This window comes from Phacochoerus africanus, chromosome 8, assembly GCF_016906955.1.
Source record: "Phacochoerus africanus isolate WHEZ1 chromosome 8, ROS_Pafr_v1, whole genome shotgun sequence".
NCBI lineage: Eukaryota > Metazoa > Chordata > Mammalia > Artiodactyla > Suidae > Phacochoerus > Phacochoerus africanus.
Window position 1 is genome coordinate 29114551 of NC_062551.1, and position 19026 is coordinate 29133576.

Sequence of the window (19026 nt, forward strand, 5' to 3'; positions counted from 1 at the left end):
CAGTGCTACTCAGTCCCTGGTCGGATGAATCCACGAATGCAAAGAAATTGGATATGGAAGGCTGACTATAAATTATATATGGATTAATGCCTGTATTGCCCAAAGGTCAAGTGTACTTATTTTTGCCAACATTTATATAGTGCCTGCTCTATGCTGGGGATTGTTCTAATGCTTTTCTTTTTCTGCTGTTTTTTTGGCTACACCCACTGTGGCATGAGGAAGTTCCCAGGCCGGGGAACAAACGAGCCACAGCAGTGACAACACCAGATTCTTAGCCTGCTGAGGCACCAGGGAACTCCTGAGGATTGTTGTAAATACCTTTCCTATATAGCCTTATTTTATTATTCCTGTTTATGAATATGGGGAAACAGGCATGGAGGGTGAAGTGAATTGCTTAACGTTCTAAAGTGGCAAAAGTGGCACGATCCAAGTCCTGTGACTTCCAGATGGGAAGGGTTTTCTCCTTAAGATATTATAAGCAATGATTGGTGACGGTTAACAAGGAAATACTCTATAACTGATTTTTTTTAGGTCATAAGATTTTACAGACTAATATAATGTAAACTATATTATTTTGAAAGAATAATCTGAGATATTCATGTGTTGTTTTAAAATTTTTAAAACCTTTCTGAAAATGATTTCTGTTTAATAGAAATCAGATTTTTTTGTATGTCTTTTATATTCAGTGACAATATTTGCTTTTTTCTACAGGCCAAAGACAGAATACATTTATCTTGCCCATAATTGCTATTAATAAAAAAATGAAGTAACAGCTATCTAATATCAATATCAGTAGGGAGCTCATATCAAAATGCTAGGTTTGAACTACTAATTGGGAATATATTAGAATAGGGTTAAAATTTATTTTGCTTAATAGCATTCACTATAGTAGCATAAGTAAAATTAGTAAAGAACATTTAAGTACTTAATGAAAACATTTGCAATCTTATTTGAATACTTTATATGAAAAGCATATGTGTATTGATTCTTGAAAAAATATATTTAAAATTTTATTTATTTTGACTTGTTAATTAGCTTGTTTTAGATATATTTTATTATAAATCATTTGAATGATACTATGTTTTCCTTTTTTGTTTTTCTAACTTTTTCATTGCTATTAGGCCAAACTTTGAAAAAGGTATACCTAAAAGTAAAGACATTTAAATAAGGTCTATTGGGTCATAGTACTTTTTTTTTTTTGTCTTTTTGCCTTTTCTTGAGCTGCTCCCTCAGCATATGGAGGTTCCCAGGCTAGGGGTCGAATCTGGGCTATAGCCACCAGCCTACGCCAGAGCCACAACAACGCGGGATCCAAGCTGCCTCTGCGACCCACACCACAGCTCACAGCAACGCCAGATCCTTAACCCACTGAGCAAGGGCAGGGATCGAACCCGAAACCTCATGGTTCCTAGTCGGATTCGTTAACCACTGCGCCACGACAGGAACTCCCATAGTACATATTTTTATTTTAGTTCATTAATTTTTTAAGATGATTTATCATTTGACATTTTGAACTAAATCCCATTTTTTTATTCATAGTGGTTCTCTTCTATGTAAAATATTTTCCATTTATTTTGGAAGTTCCCTGATCTTAAATATAAAGAATGTAACAATTTTATTCTGCTAGATTAGGAGGAAAATTTTCTGTCAACTTTATAGTATAAAATACCATGAGAGGCTTATTTTGGGACTGATTTCCTTCATTCTGTTTTGCTCTGCGCGAGTGAAGGGGGTACAGAAAGCATTATGAGAGAGGAGGTGTTCATATCCAGGATAGTAGTACCTAAACTGTACTTTGGGTATAGCCTGACCAAGTATTTAGACACCCTCTTAGGATAATCGATTATGGTGACTTAATGCTGTATCAAACAGAATGGATTGTCAAAACTACTAGATTGAACTTCAGAATTGTGGAAGGCACCCCCAGAAGATGGACAGGTGTAATTGGTTGTCGCTTGTTAATAAGAAAATGCTCAATAAAAGTTGAATTTCTACGTTATGAAAATATTCCCTGGAAACTAGAAGCACATAAAATAAAATGATTGGTAACTTGAACACCTTGCTTCCCCCCCTTTTCAGTTTTAATGAGATATAATTGACATGAAGTATTGTGTAAATTTAAGGTGTCCAGCATAATGACTTGACTGACATTCATTGTGAAATGATTACCACAATAAGTATGATTTCATATTGATACCAAAAAAAAGTTTTTCCTGTGATGAAAGTTTTTAGGATCTCCTCTCTTGACAACTTTAAGATCTGCCATAGAGCATTGCTACCTGAGTCATAATGTTGTACATTCCGTCCCCACTACTAGTTTATCCTAGGATTGGAGGTATGTACCTTTTGACTGCCTTTCTCCAGTTCCCACAACCCCAGACAGTGAACAGCCTGCTTTTTCATTGAACTGAGAAATGTTTGTCTTTCATCATTTTGTAAAAGTAAGTTTGGTCTGAGCAATCTTAAATTTTACTAAAAAGAAAAAAAACTCTCTTTTTTTTTAATAGTCTCTTCTTGTGACAGTGAGGACTGCTCATGTGATTTTACGGTGAGTAGATATTCGAGAAAGAGGTGACTGAGGTTTACTCATACAGTTGATTTTAAATATAACATGTGTAAGGTATATAATGTGGCTATACTATATCATGTTTAAACCAAATTCAGTTGTAACAGTAAATCATGAACATTCTTCTCTCTTCACTGCAGATATGTAATTCACCTTTGGGACCTCAACCACGAAGGGACATGGGAAGGAAAGGGAACATATGTCTATTACACAGATTTTGTCATGGAGCTCACTCTCTTATCCCTGGACCTCATGCACCATATTCATATGTTGGTAAGTTTTCCAGAAGGAGCTCTAATAGCTAAGTTTTTTTATAATTAGGAACCCAGTTTGGTACATTAACAAGCAATTAAGCATTTATGGGTGACCCACCTAAAGATTATAAAAACAATCCTTCCTGGATTCATAAATTTGCCATCTTTGTAATTAAACCAAAATCTTTATACTTAATTCCTCCTACTTCATTGTTTACATTTTACCTTGATGTGTAAGAAATCACCATGCCGAAAATCTGCTGCATTTGTTAGTACTTGAGTGATCTGAGAATGGTGAGAATCAACATATTTGGTGGGCACTTTCTTTAAATTGCAAGTCTATCAAAGTAGCATTTAAAAATTATTGGGTTAAATACAGCACATTTCTAAGTCTCCTTTTTAAAAGTAACTTTGAGGAGTTCCCGTCGTGGCGCAGTGGTTAACAAATCCGACTAGGAACCATGAGGTTGCGGGTTCGGTCCCTGCCCTTGCTCAGTGGGTTAACGATCCGGCGTTGCCCAGGGGTGTGATGTAGGTCGCAGATGCGGCTCGGATCCCGCGTTGCTGTGGCTCTGGCGTAGGCCAGTGGCTATAGCTCCGATTCAACCCCTAGCCTGGGAACCTCCATATGCTGCGGGAGTGGCCCAAGAAATAGGAAAAAGACAAAAAAAAAAAAAGTTACTTTGAAAACATGCTTTTAAAAAGAAGGCCCCCCCCAAACAGATGTCAGAGATAACTGTTGACATTTTTATTTACTGCTTCTTAAAATATTCAAATTCATACATTTATAAATTAAGGTCACGTATTGGGCATATAGTTTAATTTTTTGTAGCTAATGTATTAAGTACATCTTTCTATGCTAGCAACAATCCTTCTAAATTATTTTGAAACCTTTAAGATAGAAATTCCATGACATAGAGGTACAATGGTTTCATTAACCAACCCTCATAATGAAGTGTTTACATTGTATTCAGGTTGCTACTTCACATCTTTACATAATTTTTTGGGGTCGCATAATAGCTTTTTTAAAGTTTTATTGAAGTATGGCTGATTTACAAGGTTGTGATAATTTCTGCTGTAACAATAGTAGGTTTTTTAAAGTACTTTTATCCTCTTGTTTACTTAAATATTATTTTCCCATGTAATTGATCTTCAAGGTGTTATATGGAAAATGTAATGAGGGATGTAATTATATTTTATAATAAATATAATTAATGACTATCATATTACGTTATGTGAGTTTACAATATAACTAATCATCTACTGGGCACGTTGTCCATTTATTGATTTTCTTTTTTAATACTTGCCTGGATGGAGATCATTTTGCGTAAAGCTTTTAAAATTTCTGATCAGTTCCTCAGGAAAGATTGCTGGTGATGGAATGACTAGGCCAGAGAGCATGTACATCATTTAGGGTCGTGAGATGAATATGTGCATTTGCTTCCTGAAAGATTGCTCCAGTTCACTTTGATCAACAATTGAGAACTTCCGTTGCACACCTTACCCTCAGTTCCAGCAAGTTCACATTTATTTTTATTGTGTGTTTTTTTCTCTTTCTCTTTTATTAAGTTATTTGGCAACATCTGGTTATCTATGGCCAGCTTGGTCATCTTTATGCAGCTGCGTTACCTATTTCACGAAGTACAGCGTCGAATCCGCCGGCATAAGAACTACTTGCGAGTAGTTGGGAACATGGAAGCCAGGTAAGTAAGCACAAGTTCATGTGCCCACATGGACCCATTATTGATCTTTCATCACAAATCCCAGGTTATTTGAGAACCTCTCGTAAACTGTTGATAAGGGTGGAGAGTATAGGCTCTGGAGTGAGACTGTCTAGCTGTGAATCCCCTTTTAGTTGCTGTGTGATTTGGGGCAATTAACTTACCTCTCTGTGCCTCAGTTGCTTAAGTCTAGGGATGATAGTAGAACCTACTTCCTGAAACTGTTGGGAGGATTCAATGAGATAATAAACATAAGGTACTTAGATTGGTACTGGGTACATAGGACATACTCGGTTAATATTAGGTTCTTTTATTAGGTCATTATTTTTATCATCATTATAAAATGAAACTTACCTTGGGCTTCTGCCCTTTTTGTTCCTTACACATGGACACACACACACACACTCTCTCTCTCACACTCTTAACCTCGTTGTAGGAGCCCACTCACTTGCTGTCCTGAGGTTAAACCAAGCCTGAAGGTGTGAGATTAACAGATATCCTATTTGTGTCCAGGGAACAGTTTGTTTTCTGAGGGGATCTTAACTCCTCTGATTACCCAGAAATGTTTGTTTTTTTTCTTTTATCTCTTTTATTTTTTTTGTTATTCTTTTTTTAATAGTTATTTCTCCAATACAATTTTCTACTGTATAGCATGGTGACCCAGTTACACATACATGTACACATTCTATTTTCACACATTATCATGCTCCATCAGAAGTGACCAGACATAGTTCCCAGCGCTACACAGCAGGATCTCATTGCTAATCCATTCCAAAGGCAATAGTTTGCATCTATTAACCCCAAGCTCCCCAACCACCCCACTCCCACCCCCTCCCCCTTGGCAACCAGAAATCTGTTCTCTAAGTCCATGATTTTTCTTTGCAATGGAAAGGTTCATTTGTGCCATGTATTAGATTCCAGATATAAGTGATATCATATGGTATTTGTCGTTCTCTTTCTGACTCACTTCAGAAATATTTGCTTAAATCATCGCTAATAGGAGCCATTGTTAAGACCAAGTAAGTTTCTGTATAAGGTTTTTTACTTGCTCTTTGATGGGCTCTGAAGAGAACAGAGGTGTAATGTTGGGTGGAGATTTTTTACTGAACATGGTTCCTCTGTGTTGTTGGAAAGGTCAACTCTATGAAGTGGTGCTTGGTATTTGTGTGTGTAATTGACAAAGATCCCTGCCAGGCATATTTTTTTTTTTCTTTTTCTTTTTTTTTACAGGTTTGCAGTTGCAACTCCAGAGGAGCTGGCTGTCAATAACGATGACTGTGCCATTTGCTGGGACTCAATGCAGGCTGCAAGGAAACTGCCTTGTGGACATCTTTTCCACAAGTAGGAGCTTCATGTAGGGCCACATGGGACTGGTGTTCTGTCCAGGGCACATGGGTGCTTTTTGCACCCGGGCTTAAGACCAGCCTTAGTCAAGGAGGTGGGGACATGCCCTCAGACTGGCCATGGTGCTGGCACTGAGTGGAATGGAGAGCTTGGGGGTGTCTTCCTTATTCCTCAGTCTCTTCCCTACATAGCAGGACTGTACTGCACTCGCAGCTCACCATCTTAATTTCCAGGCGCGTCAGCTGTCTTCATGTCCTTCTCCATTTAAGCTCCGAGATACATAGGCGATACGCCTGTAAGACTTAAAGGGGTTGGGGAATCCTTGCTTTCAAATAGCTTATTCGCTAATTGGGATGAGAATATATAGTTTTGCATTTTACACATGCCCCAAAGCAGCATTAAAAACACATATCAGGGAAATGTGCTGAGATGGGGACCAGACGAGAAACTAGTATTGAACAGTCCAGAACTATGGCTGTTATCAGAGGTTGTTACGAAGTGAGATCTTCTGGAAACCTTCACGACTGGACTAGATCTGTGCATGGTGCGGGGAGTCCCGTTGTCTCTGAGTTGCAGTCCTCAGTGTCTTACCTCATGCATTTTTAGAGCTCTCACAGGAACTGTGTATCTTTAACCCCAGTCATTCTCTGTATAGATTGGAGGTTTTGGGTGTTGATGGACCCTTCTGGCCTTTTGCATCTGTGGTCAATTTCGCATGATGAGAAAGTTAAAATCTTTACAGCTTTAATCTTCCTTTCCTTATTTAATATGCTCAAATGAATTTTATTCTCCTTTTTAATATTAGAAGGGCTTTAGAACTGAAGTATCAGTAATTCAGTAAATTTATTATTCTAATGTGCTAGGTGCTGGGTAACCCGACCCGGGGAATAAAATCAAAATGACAGATACAGTCTTCGCTTTCACGAAGCTTTCAGCCTAATGAAAGAGACAGACATGAATTAGCCAGGCACGTTTATGAGAGTATGTGGATAAATTGAGATGAGTGCTCTAGAGAAAAGGAACATGGTCCTTCAGAGCTTGTAACAAAGGAATTGGACCCACACCTGGAGAAAGTGACTGGCTGATGAATAGGAGTTGAGTCAGCAAAAGAAGGGATCGGGTGGAAGAGTGAGATGGGGAATATTTCCGTAGCGGGAGGGCATGTGCTGTATTGAAGGAGTTAAAGAGAGCTTGAGGCTGGAACTCAGATGTCAGAGGGGGTGTGGTGTTTGCTGAGGCAGGAGAAGCAGGCAGGAGCGATCCTGCAGGGACGTGAGGGCCATTGAAGGTTTTAAAGTTGGAGTTCAGGGTCAGGTCTGCAGTTTGAAAAGATGAAGGGGGCAAGTTAGTAACAGCTGCAGGAGTTCGGATGTGCTCTAAAGGGGTGTGGACTGTTTGTAGAAGTGGAGCTGGAGAGGAGTGCACAGATTTCGTGAGAAGGGTTAGAAAGCGTGTGGGGCTCAGCTGGCCGTGGGAAAGCCGAGGCACAAAAGTCAGGGATTCTCCTCATTGTGTGGCTGTGCGTCTAGGTGGATTGTGGTGCTGGTTGATGAGCTCGGAGGACCAGGAACCCACAATCTCATGGTTCCTAATCAGATTCGTTTCAGCTGTGCCACGATGGGAACTCCTCAAATGTAATTTTTTTATTATGGTAAAAAATATATACATAAAATTTAGCACTAACTTTTTTAGTGTACAGTTCAGTGGCATTAAGTGCATTGACATTGTTATGCAACCATCACCGCCATACATCTCCAGAACTTTTTCATCTTCCCAAACTGAAACTCTATACTCATTAAACAGTAACTTCCCATTTTCCCCTCTCTTCCAGCCCTTGGCAACTACATTCTGTTTTCTGTCTCTGAATTTGACTTCTGTAGTACAGGTATACATCATAACAGGATTTGTCCTTTCTATGTTTGGCTTATTTCACTTAGCAGTATCCCATTGTGTGTATATATCATGTTTTGTTCATTCATCTGTCAGTAGACATTTGGGTGGTTTCTGCCTTCGGGCTATTGTGAATAATGCTGCTGCAAACATGGGTGTAAAAATATCTTTTCAAGACCCTACCTTGAATTCTTTTGGGTAATACACCTAGAGGTAGAATTTCTCAAATAATATAGTGATTCTATGTTTAATTTTTTGAGGGACCACCACAGTGTGTTCCACGGTGAGTATACCATTTTACATTCCAACCAGCAGTGCGCGAGGCTTTCTTTCAGTTTCTACACATCCTCATCAGTACTTGTAACTGCCAGTGTTTTAGATTTCTTTAATGACCAATGATGCTGGCCATTTTTTCACATGTTTGTTGGCCATTTATATGTCATCGTTGGAGAATATTCAAGTCCTTGGCACACTTTTAAATTGGATTGTAGGTCCTTCTGTTGAATTATGAGTTCTTTGGGTTTTCTAGATACTAAACCCTTATCAGATGAATGATTTGCAGACATTTTCTCCCTTCTGTAGCTTGTTGTTTGATTTTCTTGGTAATATCCTCTGATCCACATTTTTTTTTTTCTTTTTTGGCTGCTCCAAGGCATATGGAGTTCCTGGGCCAGGGGTCAGATCCCAGCTGCAGTTGCAACCTATGCCACAGCTGCAGCAATGCCAGATCCTTAACCCACTATGCCAGGTTGGGGATTGACCCTGTGTCCCACCACTCCAGAGATGCTGCTGATCCCTTTGTGTCACAGGGGGAGCTCTATCCATGCATGTTTTTAATTTTAAAAAGTGACTTTATTGAAGTTTAGTTGATTTGTAATGTTAATTTCTGCTATACAGTAAAATGGTTCAGTTATACATATATGCATTCTTTTTCATTATGGTTTATCGCAGAATATTGAATATACTTCCCTGTGTTATATAGGAGGACTTTAATTTTTAATTAAATCTTGTTTACTTTTTTTTTTTGTCAAATTTTTTAGTGTCACATCTGAGAATCCTTGCTAAATCTGAGGTCATGATGATTGATTTTTTTCCTGTGTTTTTTTCCTAGTGGTTTTATGGTCGTTGATCCATTTTGAGTTAATTTTTGTACATGAAGTGAGGCTAGAGATCCAACTTCCTTCTTTTGCTTGTGATTGTCCAGTTGTCCCAGGACCAGTTATTGAAGAATCTACTTTTTCCCCATTGGTCATGGCACCCTTGTCAAAATCATTTGGCCATGGCATTTGGGTTTGTTTTTGGATTTTTTTTTTTATAATTTTTTTTTATTTTCCCACTGTACAGCAAGGGGGTCAGGTTGTCCTTACATGTATACATTACAATTACATTTTTCCCCCACCCTTTGTTCTGTTGCAACATGAGTATCTAGACAAAGTTCTCAATGCTATTCAGCAGGATCTCCTTGTAAATCTATTCTAAGTTGTGTGGATTTTTTTTTAAGTTCTATCCCATTGGTCTATATGCCTGTCTTTATGCCTGTACCATGTTGTTTTGATTACTATAGCTTTGTAGTAAGTTGAAATTGGGAAATGGTGAGTCTTTCAACATTTTCTTTCTTTCCTTTTTCTTTTTAGGGCCATGTCCGCAGCATATGGAGGTTCCCACACTAGTGGTCGAATCACAGTTAGAGTGCCACAGCTGTACTGATGCCAGATTCAAGTGAGCTGCCTGTGACCTACACCACAGCTCACAGCAACACTGGATCCCTAACCCAATGAGCTGGGCCAAGGACTGAACCTGCATCCTTCTGGATACTAGTTGGGTTTCGTTACTGTTGAGCCACAACAGGAACTCCTCAACATTTTCTTTTTCAAAATTGCTTTAGTTATTTGAGGCTCTGTGCAATTCTATATAAATTTGATTTTTTTGTTTGTTTTGTTTTGTTTGTTTGTTTGTTTTGTTTTTTTTGGTCTTTTTAGGTCCACACCTGAGACATAAGGAGGTTTCCAGGCTAGGGGTTGAATTGGGGCTATAGCTGCCAGCCTATGCCACAGCCATAGCAACACCAGATCTGAGCTGCATCTGCCACCTACACCACAGCTCACTGCAATGCCAGATCCTTAACCCACTGAGCTGGGCCAGGGATTGAACCTTAATCCTCATGGATACTAGTTGGATTGGTTACTGCTGAGCCACAACGGGAACTACTCAACATTTTTTTTTTTTTCAAAATTGTTTTGGTTATTTGAGGCTTCATGAAATTCTATATAAATTTGAGGAGGCACTTTTTTGTTTCTGCAAAAAAGGCCATTGGGATTGAATAGGGATTGCTTTGAATCTGTAGATTACTTTAGTAGGAGGAGGATTACTGTCTTAACAATATTGTCTTCCAAGTCATGAACATGAGATGCCTTTCCTTTTATGTAGATCTTCTTAAATTTCTTTCAACAATCTTTTACAGTTTTTTATGTTGTCTTTCATCTCCTTGGTTAAATGTATTCCTTGATATTTTATTGTTTTGGATACTGTTGTACACTTATGACATAATGGAAATTCCCAGGGTAGAGGTTGAATCAGAGCCACAACAGCCCCAGATCAGAGCTGCATCTGTGATCTGTGCTGCAGCTTGTGGCAACGCTGGTCCTTAACTCACTGAACAAGGCCAGGGATGGAACCTGCATCCTCATGGATGTTGTTGTTTTTGCTTTTTAGGGCTGCACTCACAGCATATGGAGGTTCCCAGGCTAGGAGTCGAATCGGAGCTACAGCTGCAAGCCTGCGCCACAGCCACTGCAACTCGGGATCCTACACCACAGCTCACGGCAGTGCCAGATCCCCCACCCACTGAGCAAGGCCAGGGATTGAACCCACATCCTATGGATACTGGTTGGATTCATTTTTGCTGCACCACACTGGGAATTCTTATGTTGGGTTTTTTTTTTTTTTTTGTCTTTTTGTCTTTTTGCCATTTCTTGGGCCGCTCCCGTGGCATATGGAGGTTCCCAGGTTAGGGGTCTAATTGGTGCTGTAGCTGCCAGCCTACGCCAGAGCCACAGCAACGCAGGATCCGAGCCACGTCTGCGACCTACACCACAGCTCATGGCAACGACAGATCGTTAACCCACTGAGCAAGGGCAGGGATCGAACCTAGTCAGATTCGTTAACCACTGCAGCACGACAGGAACTCCTTATGTTGGGTTCTTAACCCACTGAGCCACAACGGGAACTCTGGAATTGTTTTCTTAATTACCTTTTTGGATTATTTATTGCTAGTGTGTAGAAACATAACTGATTTTTACTGCCTTTTATTGCTCCCTTTTATTATGCAGCTATATTAAATTCATTCATTAGCTCTGCAATAGTTTTATGTATGTATATTCTTTAGAGTTTCTATGTAATATATGTCATTTGCAAATAGAGATAGTTTTATTCTCTTTTTTATTTCTTGCCTAATTTCTCTGTCTTGCACTGCCAGTAAAATGTTGAATAGCATTGGTAAAATGAGCCTCTTTGTCTTGTTCCTGATCTTAGAGGAAGAGCTTTCAGCCTTTTACAAACATTGAGTATGATGTTAACCTGTGGGTTTTTCTTAAGGGCCCTTTATCATCTTAATGAAAGTTCTTTTCTGTTTCTAATTTGCTGGATATTTTCTCCAGAAAAAAAGAAATTTTATTAAATGGTTTCTCTGCATCTATTCAGATTATCATATGGCTTGTTTTCTTTGTTATATTAATGTGGTGTGTTACATTGATTCATTTTTTTTATGTTCAACCACATTTGGATTGCTAGGATTAAATCCCACTTACTCATAGAGTAATCTTATTGATGTGGTTTTGGATTCAGTTTCTTGGTATTTTGTCGAGGATTTTTGCATCTATATGCATAAAAAATATTTGTCTGTAATTGTCCTTTTTTGTGATGCCACGTCTGAATTCGTTATCAGGGCAATGTTGACCTCCTCGTATGTGTTAGGACATTTTCCTTCTTATATTTGGGAAAAGTTTGACTAGAATTGAGGTTAATTCTTTAAAATTCACCAGTGAAGCCATCTGGTCCTGGGCTTTTCCTTTTGGGGAGTTTTTTTTGTTTTTTGTCTTTTGACTGGTTTAAGCTGTTATATAGCTCTGTTGAGATTTTCTGTATTGTCTTGAGTTAATTTTGATAATTTTTGTGTTGCTATGAATTTGTCCATTTTATCTACATTATCTAATTTGTTGAAGTACATTATTTCTAGTATTCTGTTATAATCCTTTTAGTTTCCATAAGGTTAGTAGTAATAGTCACACTGTCATTTCCGCATCTTCTTTTTCTTAGTCTTGGTAGAATTTGTCAGTTTTGTTGACCTTTTCAGAGAACCAACTTTTAGTGTCATTAATTTGTTATATTGTTTTTCTACTCTCTGTTTCATTTATCTCTGCTGTGATCTTTATTATTTCTTTCCTTCTGCTGACTTTGGGTTTCATCTGCTCTTTTCCTCCTTCCATAACTTATAAAATTAAGTTGTTGACTTGAAATCTTTTATCTTTTTAGGCATTTTCTAGCTATAAATTTGCTTCTCAGCATTGCTTTTGCTGTATCCCATAAGTTTTGGTATGTGGTGCTTTTGTTTTCTTTTGTCTCAGAGTGTTTTCTAATTGCTCAAGCGATTTTTTTCTTGACCTAGTGGTTGTTTAAGAGTTAAAATTTTAAAACACTCGCCTGCCTGGGAGTGAGTGAGCAAACCATTGTTAAGATCTCTTCTTGGTTTGCTTTACTTTATAGCTTTGGTTAGCGGATGGAGCTGGATTGTATGATGATTATCTATGACAAATTCATATTTGTTGTAAAGCTAAATGTCTAGATTTCACTAGACTACAGCTAGATAATTTATTGCTGTAGAAGATGTCTTTGCAAGATTTCGGAGTCCAATAAATATTTAATAACATTGAAGTGTTATACCTAGAGGGAGAAGAAGCAGTCCTTTAATAGGCTATTATTATTATTATATAGAAAAATATCTGAAGTTTGATTTCTTTACCTGTGAAAGTCTAGCCTTTTTAAAATGCAACTGTATCTAACTAGTTATACTCACCTTGCAGTTTTTAGGTTATTGTATTAAGTGTGGGGAACTTGTGCAGAATATGAAATAAAATTAGATTTGCTTATGAAAAGCAAGTAGCTTTATGGAAGGCAAGGATATTACGGACTTTTGTAGTCCCATGTAATGCTGATTTTACTAGAGGTGTGATTTAAGGGTGTTCATAAGGGGAAATGAACTTTTAAAAAATAGAATTATTTATTTGGCTAATGGTTACATGATCACAAATAGGAATTATAGTTAATTTATTTCAAAATGTAGAGCTGGGTGTACACATTCATTACTTGGGAACATTACTGTCATATACTCTTCTGGCAGAGAGATAGTTAACTAGCAGCTTCATCTTGGCCTCTGGGAAATGTTTGGTACTTAAGTTCCATTAAATTGCTAGAGACTCTCCTGTGTCACCTTATAATGTGCACATGTTCCCAGACATTAAAAAAAAGAAAAAGAAATTCCTTCCTGGCTCAGTGGGTTAAGGATCCATTGTTGTCACTCCTGTGACTCAGGTTTGATCCCTGGTCTGCAAACTTCTACATGCCATGGGTGAGGCCAAAAAAAAAAAAAAAAAAAAAGAAGAAAGGACACAGAGGAAATGAGCACTTTTATTCAGTGTTTCCTTGAGCTTTTAGAAGAACCATAATCTGTTATGGGCTGGAAGGCACCTTGAAATCTTAGAAGAAGGATAACATATTATTACAAGTTGGGAAGAAGACCTTGGAGATGACTTTATTCAACCTTCTCTCTCTCTCTCTCTCTCTCTCTTTTTTTGTATGCTTGCTTTTAAAGGGCAGCACAGTATTTATTGAGAGACTGCCTTAATTAGGACATTATCATTTCCTGAAAGAGGGTAAAGAAGCATCCAGCTTCATTAGGAAAACGGAATATAAATAAAAGAGGGTTGAAGAAGTCGAGATTGTGGATAAGCCAGGTGAAGAAGCAAGTCAGGCTCTGAGGGGATGTGATCACCTGATAAAAAAGTGATGCTACCAGTGGATGGGGAGGGAGGTCTTATCGAGTAAGGGTCCTTGAGAGGTGAGCTGGAAGGAAAGGAGCTGTAGTTGGAGAGTGAGACTTCGGAAAGAACGCCAAGGATGTGGATTTTAAGTTAGTCAAATAGAATTGGAAAGGAAGATGATGAGCCAAGTCTTACTGAAGAAGGGTTGTGACCAGGAGCTTTGTAGATGACCACACATGCCGACAAATTAATGTTAAAGCAGGATACGCCAGAAGTGTATTAGAGTGAAGTAGGGCAAAGAGGTAATGTCAGCAGTGTTTCTCAACATTTAAATCTCGCCATGGTAAATAGAAAGTAAAACTGCAACCATTTCCAGTAACTTCTCACAGCATATGCTAAGGATATCTTATTTTGGATTTTTTGGTAGCTCCTGTCTTCGTTCCTGGCTAGAACAAGACACCTCCTGCCCAACATGCAGAATGTCTCTTAATATTGCTGACAACAGTCGTGTCAGGGAAGACCATCAAGGAGAGAACTTGGATGAGAATTTGGTTCCCGTAGCTGCAGCCGAAGGCAGACCTCGCCTCAACCAACACAATCACTTCTTCCACTTTGATGGTTAGTTGGTTTCAACTTCTAAAACCGTGCCCAGGGGGTTTTCTCGAAGCCCTTAGGAGATGCTGTTTTAATTATAACTTTTCCTATATGGGCCAGTTTAGTATTATATTCCAGTTTTAATTGAAAATGTTCAATTGATAGCCCTGAGGGGTTATTCTGTGCCAGGCATTTTGCTAGATTTACTGTGAATTTGGTGGTTGGGGGGACGGGGTAGATGGTAGGGGAGGTGGAAGTAGTTAAAATTGAATCAACCAGGCCTGCAAGGAGCATGTTTAATCAGTTTAGTAGTTGCTAATAATTTATTGCTTTGACATAATACTTGGGCTTATAATGAAAATTCATTAAGTAGCCTTTCCAGTGAGTACCAGAAGCAGAATTGGAGCCCTGTTTCTTTGCCCATAAAATATGAATATTCCACCTTCCAGAATATTGAAAAGAGTTGTAATAAAACGGTACTTAAAATTAAGGACATGGACGCCATATCAGAGGCTAGTTGATCATCCTTCTTTAATCCACATTACGTTGGGCTGTTGTTGATTTTCATCAATTCCAATATCATTAAATTCTCTGAGTTCATATTTCTTATTATATGGTCTCTGGACTATTTGTTAGGAGGAGTGCTCTTCAGATCTCTGATTTGAGTTTCCAAGGGTGGAGCACAGAAGGAGTGATGACACACTGAAATCCCAGTAGAAAGGACCAGAAGAGGGGAGTCGGGTCTCTGAGAGGAGGGGGTGACGGCTGGCTGGGCTGGGCTGGGCTGCTGGACAGGTGCACAGGGGCTGCCTTGTGACTGCTAATTAAGGGTCTACCACGTAAGACTTCTGAAATAGGTCTTGGACGTGGGTCCTGGCTATGTCATCTTATTCTATGAATTATTACTAAAATCTTAGTCAAAATAAAGGCACCTTTGTTTCTCCCTAGTTAAGTATGTGAAATAAGTATCCAGCTTTTTATCGGGCACAGTCTGTCAGGCAGGACCTTTGGGATGTGAACTTAATTTATGTTCTGGGCCTCAGTGCTTCGTTGTGAAGAAAGGAAAATTCTCCTTAAATGTGTGGTTGATGTGGAGTCGTTTTACTGCCGACACCTGGTGGCGGCATATCTTAGGATCCCTTTTCCTTGGGAAATGGCAGAAGCAACAGATTTCTTGGTACCAGCAAGCCACAAGCCTGTGTTGTAGAACCTGCTGAGAAGTATTTTGCATTGGAGTTCCCGTTGTGGTGCAGTGAGATGAATCCGACTAGTATCCATGAGGATGTGGGTTCAATCCATGGCTCTGCTCACTGGGTTAAGGATTCGGCGTTGCCATGAGCTGTGGTGTAGGTCCCAGATGCAGCTCGGATTCCAAGTTGCTGTGGCTATGATGTGGGCTGGCAAGTATAGCTCCGATTCAGCCCCTAGCCTGGGAGCTTCCATATGCTGTGAGTGTGGCCCTAAAAAGCAGGGGAAAAAAAAAAAAAAAGAATTTTGCATCAGGAGTTCCCTGGTGGTGCAGTGTAGCCAAAAAAATTTTGAATTAGAAAACTAAAGTCTTTAAACTAGATTATTAAGTAGAAAATACTTAATGAAAATTATTGTGAAAATGATGTCTCAAAATGAGTAGTATTTGTAGTGTGAAAGAGGGGAGCAAAACCTCATCTACTGCAGCAGCTTCGGAGCCCTGAAAACCTTCCTCTAGAGTGTAGGGTGCAGAGGGATTGAGTGTGTGTGGATCCAGGGCCACTGGAAAGCAGGAAAGTCCAGTGGTGCGGTGTTCTGGAACCTGACTGCCTGGCTTCCAGTTCTGGCCAGCGTGATTAAATGCTTTGATCTTGGCAAGTTGTCTAACTTCTGGGTGCCTTGGGGACTGACAAGAGCTTTAGAGTCAAAACTCTGAGAAGAGTAAAATGGGAAGAAGAAGAAGAATGAACCCATGTGGGGTTTTAACTGGGATTAAAGGAGCTAATCCACATGGGATACTTGGTCAAAAGGCTTGGCATAAAGTTAAGCCCTCAGTGACTCCTAACTGGTACCAGAGAGCGGCCGACTGCAGAGTATATAACATGGAGAAGGAGGTCTCTGAAACTCGTGCTGGATTCTCGTTTGTTCTAGGGTCCCGGATCGCAAGTTGGCTGCCGAGTTTTTCCGTTGAAGTGATGCACACCACCAACATTCTAGGCATTACGCAGGCCAGCAACTCCCAGCTGAACGCTATGGTAAGCTCCCTGCTTTAGGGGGTGATTGATGGTGGAGAGAGAAGGAAAAGCATGAGAGCCCGTGCAGTGTGTACACATGCAGTACCAGCGACTAAGATGCCCCTGAAAACCTGCTGTTCTTCCGCAGCAGAGCGAGGCCAAAGGGGTCATACGTGTGTGTGTGTGTGTGTGTGTGTGTTTGTGTGTACATGTACTCGCTTATTCCTCTCCAGTTAATCAACCACCTCTACTCTGCCACATATGTATATATACACACACACACGTATACCTGTGTGTATTCACAAGGTATTGTGTATTGTGTATATTCACAAGTGCACACATGCGCACTCACCTTGAGATACTGACATGTGCTGTTGCCTCAAGGATATTGTCTAGATATTTTAGTATTCTTTGTTTTTTTGTAAAGCTTTGTCATACACTGTGTATTTTCATCCTGTAGTTTTGGGAAAAGATGGTTCACCACTGTTGATATGTAGTGTTCACTGTGATGGTGAATGCAGGAGTCTTAAAATGCAAACTTCATTAGTCTCCTACTTGCATAGGGCCTCTGCTTGACCTGGGTAAGCCTGGCCAGTGCTTCAGAAAGTCACTGGTTCATTGTTTATCCTTTGATTTATCTTAGTGTATTTATTCAACAAATGTGCACTGAAAGCCTGTCCCTGAGATAGGCACTATGCAGTGTCAACAAATTGCATAGCACCTGTAGTGTCAACGAGGTGGATGTGAGCCCTCCTCCAAAGACGTGTGACTGCTGCGCGCAGGGACTGATTCTGCACACACACAGATGAGGTCATCACAGGGCTCTGCAAGCAAGAAGGTAGGCGAGTTGGGGCTGAAGGCTCTTCTAGAGGAGACATTCAGAGGCGTCTTGGGGGTAAGCAGGAGGCAGATCGGGGGAAAGAGGCGGTGGAAACAGTAGGTTCAAAGACCATGAAGTAAGAACTTTCTGCAAACAGAGAGGTGATTGTGGTTGGAGCCTGTGAGTCGGAGCCAAGATTGTGACATAAATTGAGGTTGCTGAGAAAGTGGTGCAGGGATTTGTCCGCCACAATCCCATATAGATTCTTTAATGAAAGTAGGGCTTTTTTTCCTCCCCCAGGGGACTGACAGGACAGTTAACATAGAATAATTAGCTTCTGAGAGAATGAATTTTAGAGGGGTGAAAATGGAAGCAGCAAGCCCAATTAGGAGACTGTTGCTGTAGTTCAGGCAAAAAAAATGATGGTGGCTTGGACCATGATGTTGGTGATAAAGTTGAGAAGAAGTGGCAGATTTAAGATGCTTGTTGAAGATGAGCTGGTAGGACTTGACAGTACTTTGATTTGGAGGCAGGGTCGTGGGGTTAGGGGAGCGTTGGGGTTCAGTTAAGCAGCTGAGCAGACAGTGGTCCCATGTGTTGAGAGGGGCTGGACTTGGGGAAAGCAGGTGGAGGTCAGGGACTTGGCCTTTTGTTTGACTAGGGAAGTTAGGGTGTCTTTGAGACATTCATGCGGAGATGTAGGCTGTTCTGGACCTCGGTAAAGAGATCAGCTGGAGAGAGGCATTTGGGAGTTTTAAGTCAGTAGGAGACTGGACCTCTTCTAGGGAGAGAAAGTAGCTCGCCAACAGAAGAGGGCTCAGGGCTGAGGTCGGGCAGAGCAGGAGGGGCCATGGCAGCGATGGAGAAGGAAGGAAGCCAGGAGAAGGTGGTGAGTCAAGCATGTGGGAATTCTTAGAAGATGAGGTCAGGGAAGTGCCTGTTGTGTTCATCAGAGTGGAGGTGGTTGATGAGCTAGAGAGCATCAAGCAGTTGCCGTGGCTCGAGGGGTTAAATACTAGATTATTGGATTGGAAAGTGAGTGGGAGCTGGAGACACACAGTATCTGGCGGTGTGTTATAAGCGAGAACAGAGAAGTAGGGGTGGTTCCTTGATGAGGGTGTGCCATTGGGGAGTTTTTGTTAATATTTTTTAAAGATCTCTGAACAGGCCATCCAGCCACAAATTTCACAATCTATAGAGAGGATCCAGTGAGGTCATGTTCCTGACCTTTCCTGCGCCTGCCCAGATACCACTCTTTCCGGCAGTAACCACTTTGATTAGTTTCTTCTGTGTTATGTTCTTCCAGAGTGTTTACATGCACATATAAGCAAATGCTAAGTACGTATTCTTTTTCTTTTCCCTATGGGTCTTCTTTTTTTCTTTTTTTCTTGTGATAAAATGCATGTACAGTTCAGTGGTATTAAGTACATTCATATTCTCTTGCAACTATCACCACCATCCACTTCCAGAGCTCTTTGCATCTTGCAAAACTGAAGCTTTATATCCAGTAAACAATAACTCCCCATTCTCTCCTCCCCAGCTGCTAGCAGCCACCATTCTCCTTTCTCTGTGAATTTGACTACTTTAAGTATCTCATATAA

At 40.0% G+C, this 19026-nt stretch overlaps 1 protein-coding gene across 1 annotated transcript in view; it reads left to right on the forward strand.

Annotated features, from left to right (window-relative positions):
• Positions 1–19026, forward strand: part of AMFR (autocrine motility factor receptor) — a 46306-nt gene that overhangs the window by 18108 nt on the left and 9172 nt on the right. Inside the window, exons 5-10 of the mRNA XM_047789524.1 lie at positions 2508–2548; positions 2707–2839; positions 4390–4523; positions 5772–5882; positions 14238–14428; positions 16523–16626. Of these exons, the coding sequence (XP_047645480.1) occupies positions 2508–2548; positions 2707–2839; positions 4390–4523; positions 5772–5882; positions 14238–14428; positions 16523–16626 (714 nt within the window). The remainder of the gene's footprint in view (positions 1–2507; positions 2549–2706; positions 2840–4389; positions 4524–5771; positions 5883–14237; positions 14429–16522; positions 16627–19026) is intronic.